The following is a 12,176-nucleotide window of genomic DNA, read 5'->3' on the forward strand; positions in this document are numbered from 1 at the left end:
TCGGTGCTCTATCAGTATGTTCCCATTGACACCCACAAAGTCAGTGGTGGTCCATCCATCCCTGAGGTTTTTGCAGACAACCGAGAAACCAATCAGAGTTGTTGTCATTGCCATAGTCAGCTGACTCTGGGAGAATCGACACACACACACACACACACACACACACACACACACACACACATACACTTGGCCAGCGAGGACTGAGGCAGCTGTGATGACATCACAGTGGTACACCGTCTGACAGGTCTGAGTGGTTTGAGCCGTAGCTGCTGATGTAGCTGAGCTCTGTGGGGATGGGCACTGTGGGCTCCTTTGCAATCTGTGTAGGACACAAAATCCTGCATTTAGAAATGATGTTGTTCACCAAAGAAGTCATTCAAGTAGATATAAATAACTCTTCTCATTTGCTTTTTCCTTTGATACATTTAAACCACAGTTTTAAAAAAGTTTCTATGGTGGAGATTAAGACATATAAAGAGATACAGAGCAATGCTTTGATAAATGGGTTATGGGCAAATAAAGAGCTAATAGTAATAAGACAAATCTTAAAATAATAGAGTAAAACAAAAATCTAATAGTTGAGAAGACTTTTGTGATTGTTATTAGTGCATAATAATTCAATAACCACTTGTGCTGATAATGGTATATTATTTATCTTTTCAGAGAGAAAATAAATACTGATATGGCAATAATGAAATAATGAATACAGTAATAACAAGAGTAACTTATACTGGAAAATGTCATGTAATTGTTAGTTTTGTTTGATTTTCTGCTGGCAGTCTGTGATTGGGTTATTCGGGTACTACATATTAATAAATAATTCATAATAAGTTAGATTTGATTTTAACTTTCATGGTTATTGTTAAACATTTTTGTCATAATGTAGCCAGATTGTGGAGATCTGTACGAATACTTAAAGGCAGATTGTTGAGAAGGTTTTAAAGTTGTCTCATTATCTATTCTTTGATAGATATAAAACCTTTAATGATCAGTATCTCAATATCTCTTGCATGAATACTGACGAAACCATGTTTTAAGATCTAATATATGATGTGTTTTGCTCACTTCATCAAACTTTCGGTCACTGTAGACTTCATTCTTGTCAATAAACGTCAGCATGATCCAGTCACAGATGATGGTACACTAGAGTGGGAGACATGAGAAGAAGACATGAGACGTGGTTGTGGTGCAAAGAGCATTTAGCTGTCACTTGAAAATGTCAATTGCTCACAATCCCAACTGAAGTCATGGCAGTCACTGTGCTGATGATGGTTGGGATGGGGCTGAATCTACCAGCCTGCAAAGAAATGACAGACAAATTATATAATGTCACCATGATTAGCAGAAAGTAACCTGGAGTGATGCTCTGATGCACTTACATGTCCATGAACAATGACATCCAGACGGATGCCATAGGCCTTGATAAGTGTGCGGGACTCTACCCCGTCCTTACTGTAATATTTGGCAAATCTGGACAGATACACAGAAATCACAGGGTTGAAGACTGACCACAAGCAAACCAAAGACCGCAGTTTGAAATACTGAGTGGAAAAAGTCAGTGTTTGGAGATGGAGCTCACCTGTAATAATATCCAGAGTCGGCCAGATCCTTTCGAAGGTCAAGACGACGGAAGGAATATGTGGGTTTACAATGTGAAGCATCTAGGTCCAAGTTACAGTTCCAGTTAATGAAAACCCCTATCACTCCTCCCTGAGCAAAAACAGCACACATCATTCAATGCTGGTTTGCAGGCCACTTTTAACACATCTGTGTCCCAACTTTAAAATGTCATGGACAGATTTAAAAAAGGACATTGTTTAAAGACATCTTCATGCATTAAACCATTTTGTGAATCGTACTCACAGTCCTGCAGAGCTCAGTGAAATTCTCCTTGGCTTTATTTGCGATGTAGCCCAGGCGAAAGTTTGGACAGTAGGGCTGTTTCTCCTCATCATAATGACACCGACTGAGGTATTTCTGCATGTCACGCTTATTCGAGACATCTTTGATATTTCCCCTGCCAAAGATAAGAAGAAAAATGTAATAATATTTACCTCTGAATCTCTCCTAAAAATGAAATAAGGGTTGACCGCGTGTGTGTGTGTGTGGAGGAACTTTACCTCAGCACTTTAAATTTGGGGAAGTGAATGGAGTTCCTAATGAACACCGTGAAGTTGATGGCTTCCACTAATGCTGGTTCACTGTTGAAAATGCCAGATAATACATACAGTGGTCAATTTAACCAACATTTCCTTCTGAAATTATAGATTTTCAGATACTTTGTAGTGGCCCAAATGTAAAAAAAAAAAAAAAAAAGAAAGAAAGAAAGAAAGAAAGAAGAAGATTTCAGGAATTTACAAGCAAGAAGCAAAGACTAGAGAAAAATAAGAAAATAATTGAATATTTATATATTTATATTTTTTTCTGATCACTCCTGTTATGTAATCACTGTTATTGACACTTGAATTATTCTTCATATTTTGTTTGTGCATTAAGGTATTTGTGGACTTCTCCTTATCCTTCAGGTCACTGTACTGTTGGATGATCAATATATACCTGACTTAACCTTGACTTATCAAATTTAGTGGTGCCAGCCAAGTCTGCCTTACCGCACCACAGCATACTCCTCAATTGGACACCAAGTTTGGATCTCACAGGTTTTGAAGGTGTAGTTATAGTATTGGACACATCTGCCCGTCCTTCTGCCTGTAAGGATGTGTTCAAACAGACAAAAACTGAGGTATTTTCAAACCAGCCAGGCTTGAAGAAAGATTTGGTGAGAAATATAAACATTACCATGGCCATTAAAATCGACCTCCCCCTGGACACAGTCAGAATCTGTTGTGCAGTTGGCGTTGGCAACTTTGAAATACTAATGTGAAATAAGACAGATGCTCAGTCATAAAAGAAAGGTGTCACACTTATTCTTTTGTATTTTCCCATATACTAGGTAATAGTTGACCTCTCACCTCAGCGCAGGTCCCGTGCCTCTGATCATACGTGACTTCTCGTCTCAATATCGTACTAATCACATCACCACCCTATGAGGAAAATGTCAACAAATATCCTCAGTGGTGTTTACTCCATCGTTAAGATATAGGTGTAATGATGCTTACAGAGTATATCTGGTGGGACTCACCTCTGAGGGTCGAGCGTACTCTGCAGTGTCCAGGATGTCATCTCCATGAACTGCTGTTCCTTTCATGAGAGTGTAAACAGAGCTCTCAGGACGGGTTTCACTCTGTTGGTATGCTTTCTGACTTATGAAGACATACCTTCAGGATGATAGAACAGACAGAAGCAATATCAGATTTTGTGTTGTGATGTCAATTTTTATTGGAGGTATCACATTACCCCTGGATCTGTTCAGCCCTCTTTGTTGAAGCCAAGGAAAGAAAGGAAAGATGGCGCACTTCAAAATCATTTAGAAGACATCTAATCTAAGAAAAAATAAAAGCACTATGACAAAAAGATTATAAGGTCTTTACAATTATTTTATTGTTAAAACTGTTTGCTCAGATAAAAAAAAAGCATGTTTTCTTCCTTGTTTTCTCCTTCTTGTCATCAGCTAATGCCTCCATCAATTATGCTGTTTATTTGTTTTGAGCTAATTGCAAATGGGAGGTTTTTCCTCTCCACAAAGCCACAATTAATGGGTTTCAGAATTTAAAGTGACACTGCATTTCTCAGTCATAATACAGTCTTTTTCCACACAAAAACATTTTGTTTATATTTTCCTGTTATTCCACAACACAACAAACACACAACTGATGTGGAAATATAAGCAGATTGACATTAAGCCTTTGAACTAGAGAACATAAGATAAGATATAGATCATACACTTTAGTGGATATGCAAATACACAAACATGAAGCTTACCAGATGAAATAGGTGATCACAAGAAACTGAACACCTCTGTAAATGACTCCAAGAGTTCTGTTTTTAACCACCATCACCTTCGGTGTCTCATAGTCCCAGAAACCGATAAAATAATCCTTTATAAACTCACGCAGTCCCATGCTGAACTTGTAAAGTATTTCACACATTTTTCTAAGATGCTTCTGTGAAGTCCAGTATCTATCGGCTATACTTCTTCCTCTCTGTATCTATCTTTTTTCTCTCACTGTTTCTTTTTCTCACTCTCTGGTCCTGCTCAGCTCCAGTCCGCATCTCTCTCAAGCATCCCAGGCACTGGTGAGGGTGGGGGGAGATTTAGGGGGTGGGGTTTATACGTGGTTGGTTCATGCTCTTTCTTTCATGTCAGTTTACTCTGACGACTGAAAAGGTTTTCGGTTTTTTGTTTGTTGTTGATCAATTAAATTATGGATATTTTGCTTGCAGTTCTGCAAGCAAATCTAGACTAAAGCTTAGACTGCTGGGGGACTCATCAGGTTACATGGAGCCCTCTCCTTCTCCATCCCTCTGCATCAACAGCCACCTGCATCACCTCCTTTCCCCTGCTGTTAAATCGGCCTGCCCTCCCTGCTCATGAACCAGTCTGTCAACCAGTAGCTAAGCTGGTCTGCTCTCCCTGCTGTTCCTGTATGGCCTACCAACCCTTACCATTTGTTTTCCCATATTCTGTGTTATAAACTGTTTTCTTGTCTGTACAGCATGCACGTCTGCCTGAGTGAGGGATCCCTCCTCTGCTGCTCACCCTGGGGTTTCTCCAAAAAGTGTTTTCTTGGGAGTTTTTCCTCAGTTGATGTGAAGGTCTAAGGGCAGAGGATATTGTAGGCTAGCTAATGATGAGACAAACTGTAAAAAAAAATAAAATAAAAAATAAAATAAAAGGGGGGCTGATATAAAAATAATTGGATAGAAATTATTTTTATATCAGCCTTTCTTTATTAAATTGCAATTAAATCAAATACTTTTTAGAGGCCATGTAGTGCACAATGTCCAGACTTATGCCATGTCAAATTTCAGGAGAATTAATTAATCGGGTTCGGTGTGGATCTATGGATCTATGGTTGAAACAACAGTGAAACTACAGTGTATGTATGGCTTTACTTTCTGTGTACTGGCTCTGGTGTTGCCATAGGGTGTTGCTCTGTTTCTGATCAGGCGGACAGGCGGGCGGCCTCTGGGTCCTACGCCGCGTGGCTCCGCCTCCACAGCGCATGTCAGACGACACGTGTGTCGGTGCTGGTCGAGGTAGTGAGCGTTGTATACGTCCGTGAACTGCCTAATTTGTTGACAGTTTAATCCACCTAAAGTTGTGCGGACGGTCGCGTACAGGTCGTAAATGGGGGGTCTTCAGAAGAAAAAGGTGAGAGCCGCCGAGGAGCCGATGTCAGGCTCAGCTACACTAACACGACACCAACCTGGCTAGCTGTGAGCTAACGGAGCTAGCCCCAGTTTGTTTTTCTGACCACGTTGATGCGGTTGAGCATTTTAGGATAAAGTATTTCATTGTCCCGTCTCTGAAATAAGGTATTTTATTACATTACGAGCGTATATAACGTGAACATCTGTTTCTGTCTTTCAGTATGAGAGGGGCTCTGCCACCAACTACATCACCAGAAATAAAGCTCGTAAGAAGTTACAGCTCAGCCTCCCGGACTTCAGGTAATGTTGTACTGACAAAAGCAATCTGTTTACTGTAATAAACACTGTTTATTTGGTACTAACTTAACAACACTACAGGCTATTGTAATAAATCCCACTGTCACGAAGAATATGCTACTCACTCTCTCAACTGAGGTGTTGATTAAATATTTAATTTTTAACTTATCCAATTAGTTAATTAGCTTGAAAAGCCAAGTGGTCATTCACTCTGTTGCTGCAAAGTTGGAGACCATCACAATTTGTTAAAACCTCAGACCTGAGCTGACAGTAGCTAATAGATTATTAATATTTGTCATGGTTAGTGCATGCTCGTCATCACAATATCTGAATTACTCTTCATCACCTGGTTGGTAACATGCACTCAGCAAGCAGCTGTGAGAAAGATGAGTTATTCCTTTTTTTCCTCTGATTGTCAGACGACTATGCATCCTCAAAGGCATTTACCCTCATGAGCCCAAGCACAAGAAGAAGGTGAACAAGGGCTCCACAGCAGCCAGGACTTTCTACCTGCTCAAAGACATCCGCTTTCTGCTGCATGAGCCGATCGTCAGGAAGTTCAGGGACTACAAGGTACAGGCATACTTTTCTGTATTACTTAGCAGGGCTCCCCCCCTTTACAGACAATGTGAATCATTTGCTTTTAAGCTTGAGGGAAGTTATTTGTTGAAGATGGATTTTTTTTTTGTAATTAGTTTTGTTCCCTGTTATAAGATGCTCTTGAATTTTGCTCAGTAATACAGTGCAGTATGAATTATTACTGAAAATGTTTTATCTTAACAGGTATTCGTTCGCAAACTCAAGAGGGCTTATGGAAAAACAGAATGGTCTGCAGTGGAGAGACTGAAGGAGAACAAGCCTACCTATAAACTGGACCACATCATCAAAGAAAGGTGAGACAGTCGAGAGACTTAGGTAAGAGATAAAACAGTTTGTAGCGTTGTATAAATTCACTGATGTTCTTTTCTGTGACAGGTACCCCTCCTTCATTGATGCCCTGCGTGATATTGACGACGCTCTCTGCATGTGCTTCCTCTTCTCTACCTTCGCACGAACGGGAAAATGCCACGTCCAGACAATCCAGCTGTGCAGACGCCTCTCTGTGGAGTGGATGAACTATGTTGTCGCAGCTCGTGCTCTCAGAAAGGTATCAGTGCCAACCATCAGACCACAAAGCTCTGACCTCACACTTAACTGTCCTGCAGTGAATTAAACGTTTGTCTCTCTGTTCGGTAGGTTTTCATCTCCATCAAGGGAATATATTATCAAGCCGAGGTGATGGGACAGCTCATTACATGGCTGGTGCCATATCAGTTCGCCCATGATGTAAGTGCAGAATGATGAAATGCAGTCCGTGGTGATTATGGTGTTGTGTTATTATCAAGGGATTACACTGAAGGTTAGCACAGCCCTGTCAGCATTCAAACCCATCATGACAAGACAACAAGACAGTGTCACTGATCTGTAGTGGTATTACTCTACCTTTTATATAAAATATTCTTCAGATTAGTTAACTGACTGCTCCAGCTGTGTGTGAACCCTGTAGATCAGAAAATTACAGATTTTTTACATTTTGACTGCTCTTGTATAGATTATACCGTTGACACTTAGTTCAACTCTGATTGGTTTTTGTCTTTGCAGCACCCAACAGATGTCGACTACAGAGTAATGGCAACTTTCACAGAGATGTACACCACTCTTTTGGGGTTCGTCAACTTCAGAATCTACCATTCCCTCAACCTGCTCTACCCACCAAAGGTATCTTGGACTGCTTTTTTCTCTCTATATACTGTATGTGCTTTCTCTTAAGGCCTATTAAGGCATTTAGTTGTGGGTGATCGGTATAGACAAAATTAATTTTCAAAATCGTATTATTAAGAAATACTGTACATTCATAGCTCACATTCAGTTAATTGATTCAAATGGATATTTTGAATTATATATGATAATATTTCCAAAACGTGTATATTTATAAGCATTTCTAATCTGTTATTGTAACAGATTTTAGTAGTATTGACCTTGTTGTTGATGTCATTCTTCCTGTTGCAGCTGGACAGTAAAGCAGAGTCAGAGCTGAAGGAAGAGAATGAGGATGACTACGCCATGAATTCAGAGTGCTACTTGGAGGTGAGTCTCATTACAGATGATTATACATATTTATGTATGCCCTGTCACTATTTATCACTGTCTCTGATTGCATATTTTGGTTTGATGCACCATCACACCTGATAGAAAACAGTATTTTTAAACATAAAGTTAGCAACAAGTGTAAAAACACATCCTTCAAAATGGAAAAAAAAAACAGTTATCGGTGTGTTCTCTTATTTAGGAAATATAAGATATTAGTGTAGAGGGTTAATGATGTGTGCATTTGAATAATGCAATAAAGGATCACTGCTTGAACCCTGTTTCTGACTTTGTAGAAACTGTCAGCTCTGAGTGCCAGTCTGTCGCGGGTGGTTTCTTCTGCAGAGGAGGAGGAGGCTGAACTCGACCAGTTCCCTGACGAAGGGGTAAGAAATCCTTTTTTCTTTTCTTTTTTTAAATAGACTAAGGACAAAACATTGATGCCACAGTCATACTGCTGAGATTTGTCAAACAAGCAGAAAAACAACATTAGATCAAGTAATTGGTCTCTGAGGTAAGAGGCCACATTGTCGGAGGATTCACAGATTTTGAAGGTGTGAAACTGGGGATTGATACCGGTGTCTGGTTGCTAAAGATGAGACGTCTCCACCCTGGGAAGCTTGTTTTACCCAACAGTCTTGAGACACTCAACTATTGGCCTCGTTTGATCACAGAGACTCTGCGGGTGCCAAGAAACCTTTTGATAGAGGATCATTGTTATGAAAGAACTGCCCTCATTGAGAGAGTTTGACTGATATACAGTATATTCATGGAAGCAAAATAAACAAACACCTTCTCACAATTTCACAATTTTTCTGTATTGTGTTTTTTTTCTTTCAGGAAGACATGGAGAAGATGGAGGCCAGAGAAAGGGAACAGAAAGAGCAGGAAACCCAGAAAAAACTTTTCGAGGGCATCAAGGTCTACCTCAACAGGGAAGTGCCCAGAGAGTCACTGGCTTTCATCATCAGGTGAGTGAGGTCTGCTGCAGTGAAACTCTGTCAGGACTGCAAAATAAACTTAGCATATAATGATTGTTATAAACTCAACATTGATGTAAGTCATTTTATAAAATACTGTGTTTATTCCTGCTTTGTTCCAGATGTTTCGGTGGTGAGGTGTCCTGGGACAAGTCTGTTTGCATTGGTAGCACATATGAGGAGACGGATGAAACCATCACACATCAAATAGTTGACAGACCCAACGTCGACAAACAGTATATGAACAGGTAACTTTGTACTTTCACTCCTGTTAACGGCATGTACATGAGAAGTTACTACATGAAGCATAAAGCATGTATGTGAACTAAAGGAATAGTAACTATTTAACTGGCTTCTGATGGTAAAAATAGATTGATGCTATTCAACTGTCCTTTTTTTTACACTGTAAATGATAATCAGACTGTAGTTCTGAATCCTGAATACAGGAAGTGTCTGCAGACTGTGACCCTCTCCCTTTGTACATTTCCATATCTTGTACAATGCATCCTTTCAGTCATCTATCTGCTCTCTTGCCTCCAAGCAACCCCATTCATTGTGTTTGACAGACCCTGTCCTCTTTCTTTGACAGCTCCCTCATATTACTCAAATTACTTTAGCAAGATGAAATGAATTTCCCCTCGGGGACAATAAATCATGAATCTGAATCTGAAAAAGCCCCCCCTTTTTCCCAGACAGTGACACACTTGCTCCTTATTTAATATTGGACCACAAAAAGATGCATTATAACCTTTATTTGATGTTTCAGATACTACATTCAGCCCCAGTGGGTGTACGACTGTGTGAACGCCAAACTCCGCCTGCCTGTAGAGGACTACTTCATCGGAGTGACCCTGCCCCCTCATCTTTCTCCATTTGTGGAGGAGAAGGATGGCGACTACGTGCCCCCCGAAAAAGTGAAGATCATGGCCTTACAGCGGGGAGAAAAGCCTGGTACGAACAGAGACATTCCTCTGACATCCCAGCTTTCAAACTCTATTAAAACCTTTCACTCACTTTTTAATATTATATTGAATCACAGTAATTATAATTAGTTTTTACGCATAGGTGAGGGCTCTTTAGTTATGCAACCTCTAATAGAAATCGGTTGTACAAAGTGATAAATTAATTAAGTTAATGGATATTTGCTACTCAGGAATAATTTTTATATGGGCAGAGGATTCAGAGATGATAAACACAAAATGTATACATTTTTCTTCCATCATAGCCCAGGAACAGGAGGATGATGAAGAAGAAGAAGAAGAAGAGGAGGAGGACGAGGATGAAGACGAGGAAGATGACGAAGAAGACAATGATGAGGAGGAAGAGGCAGAGGAGGAAAACCTAAAGAAAATGGAACAACAGCGATCCCAGGGCAAGGTAACGGCTTTCTGATCCCTTTCCCTCGCCATCCTGTGTTTTTGTAAACTAGTGGAGCTTTAACAACTCCTCTCCTCCTTTCAGTCTCTGCAAGTCAAGGTGACGCCAGGAAAAGTGAAGGTGGAAAACTCAGCACGCCTGGAGCAGGAGGAGAAAGCAGAGGAGAAACGTCTTGCCATCATGATGATGAAGAAAAAGGAAAAATACCTCTACGACAAGATCATGTTCGGAAAGAAAAGAAAAATCAGAGAGGTTTGTTTTTAATTTTCCTATTGATGGAGTATTGATTCACATGCAGATAAAAATGTCAGACTGTTATCTTTTCACAAAGCTGCACAAACAATCTTAACACTGAATGCTTTATTTTCAATATCTGCCGCCTTATCTCCACCCAAGAATGTCTAACAGTATTGTGTGGTTAATGTGTAGGAAACACGAATACCCAGAGATGACCTGAGTTCACTAACCTCTAAGATGCCTGTGTGACTGGTGCCGAGCATCTGTTCATTAACCTGCATTCATTGGCTTCTTCTTACAGGCTAACAAGCTCACTGCCAAGAGGAAGGCCCATGACGATGCTGAAAAAGCAAAGAAGAAAAAGACCCGCAAGTAACTCACACGAAGACGTCTTCTTAAGACTGACTTTTTGTGTATGTAACTTCATGAGGGTGGAGTGCATTACAGGTCGACACGTCATGAAACCTGTATGTGCATTAGACCGCCCTGTGTGTGAGCCACATGCTCCATGATGTGGGTGTGATAACCTCAAGATGAAATGCAGGATGTGGCACATGCCAGCTGTGTAATTATCGATGTAAAAGTTGTCTTCATTTTGCTTGTATGAATTCTGATTTACTGTTCTACATTACACAACATATTCCCCCTTTTCAAATCCCTACTTCAAAGCCTCTGTATTTTAAAGTAAAGACGGTGTGTATTAAGCCTGTTGATTGTGGTCTTGCGTCAGATGAAAGTTGTATGGCTGTTGCTAAGTTGTTGTATGGTTTCTTCACATTACGCCATTGGGTGGTACATTCAAGGATTGTCATTGAAGCAAGCGGGTAGTCCATGGCAGGCGAACGGCCCTCATGTGTCACGTCTCACAGCTGTGCATGGATCAGAAGAATGCAAAAGATAAAATATGTCACACAAAGCCCCAAGAGTCCACATTCGTGCAGTGAATAGAGGCTCGGGTCACTGCGCCACTCTCAGTGGGTTGTCTTGACTGATTGGTCCACACACAAGCAGTGGGAGTCGATGACGATGGAGCATAAGTCCGTCTGCCCCCTGAGATGCTGCTGTGATCCTGGTGGGGCAAAGGCCAGGCCAGTCATGCTCGGCACTCCTCAATCTCCCCATTCAGCCCGAGACACTCCCTGCCCCCTCTCACACCTCCCCTCGGACCCTGATCTGCATTCCACGCATGCCCACCCAGTCCAGGTCTCAGCCTGGCACTCCGGGTGCCTGCAGGCCAAGGCACGCTCTGCTTAACAAAAGCAACCAGTGTCGTGCTTGAGCATGACGACTGTGGGATGAGCTGCACAAATCCACTGTGCCTTTCAGGAATTGGGGCCACAGTGTGTATAGAGAAGAGAGAGACAAGCTCACGGGTACTGTAATTGTTGAAGCATTATGACCACATATTGCTACATCCTGGCGCACGGCACCAAATAGACTTGTGAGTTGTGGTTGATTGTTCATTTCATTCTCTATTGAAATCTGCCGTCTTGCAGAAGAGAGTCTACTGAGAATGGCAGTGTCCCAAGTATAAGATACCGTCTGCTGCATCAGACATTACATGTCTGACATGTTGACACACTGAACATGGTACCTTAAACACACAAACTGCAGAAAAAGATTTGTGAGGAAAGATGGAAAAAAATGTAAATTAAAAACTTTCCATTGTGTATGTATACTATGATCACGTGACAGTTTAGGGTGTGTAGTGTTTGCCAGTTTGTCGAGCAAGTCTCTCAAAGCAGAAATGCCAGATTAATAGCTGTGCTGTGTACATTTAGGCTCAGCACATATAGACACCGCTTGCTAAATAATCATTTCAAAACAATACACAAAACAGTCTTGATCAAGTGGTACAATTAGAGCCTTTGTGCTTTGGCTCTCTGC

The 12,176-nt window shown here is 40.9% G+C and overlaps 2 protein-coding genes across 2 annotated transcripts; one reads left to right on the forward strand and one right to left on the reverse strand.

The window, feature by feature from the left end:
- Window positions 1-220: 220 nt before the first annotated feature.
- On the reverse strand, window positions 221-4,046 carry p2rx2 (purinergic receptor P2X, ligand-gated ion channel, 2; the record flags this gene model as incomplete). Its single annotated transcript, XM_083978671.1, has 12 exons — window positions 221-319; window positions 1,066-1,143; window positions 1,232-1,297; window positions 1,380-1,470; window positions 1,580-1,710; window positions 1,864-2,017; window positions 2,121-2,201; window positions 2,610-2,706; window positions 2,797-2,872; window positions 2,970-3,041; window positions 3,140-3,275; window positions 3,880-4,046. 12 exons carry the CDS (start codon window positions 4,044-4,046, stop codon window positions 221-223), a joined length of 1,248 nt encoding a protein of 415 aa, XP_083834797.1.
- Window positions 4,047-5,091: 1,045 nt separating this feature from the next.
- On the forward strand, window positions 5,092-10,990 carry pes (pescadillo). Its single transcript, XM_083979263.1, has 15 exons — window positions 5,092-5,272; window positions 5,492-5,571; window positions 5,988-6,141; window positions 6,352-6,461; window positions 6,544-6,715; window positions 6,805-6,894; window positions 7,210-7,326; window positions 7,618-7,695; window positions 7,992-8,081; window positions 8,536-8,666; window positions 8,798-8,923; window positions 9,442-9,626; window positions 9,901-10,052; window positions 10,137-10,304; window positions 10,591-10,990. Exons 1-15 carry the CDS (start codon window positions 5,249-5,251, stop codon window positions 10,663-10,665), a joined length of 1,752 nt encoding a protein of 583 aa, XP_083835389.1. The 5' UTR covers window positions 5,092-5,248; the 3' UTR covers window positions 10,666-10,990.
- The last annotated feature ends 1,186 nt before the right edge of the window (window positions 10,991-12,176 follow it).

The sequence above is a fragment of the Trachurus trachurus genome (assembly GCF_905171665.1).
Source record: "Trachurus trachurus genome assembly, chromosome: 9".
NCBI lineage: Eukaryota > Metazoa > Chordata > Actinopteri > Carangiformes > Carangidae > Trachurus > Trachurus trachurus.

Bases quoted from the DNA above. Each gene is read 5' to 3' on its own strand.
- pes (XM_083979263.1), top strand. From the start codon at position 5,249: ATGGGGGGTCTTCAGAAGAAAAAG. The intron at 6,716-6,804 runs GTATCAGTGCCA...TCTGTTCGGTAG, and splicing joins CAGCTCGTGCTCTCAGAAAG to GTTTTCATCTCCATCAAGGG. The intron at 8,924-9,441 runs GTAACTTTGTAC...TTGATGTTTCAG, and splicing joins GACAAACAGTATATGAACAG to ATACTACATTCAGCCCCAGT.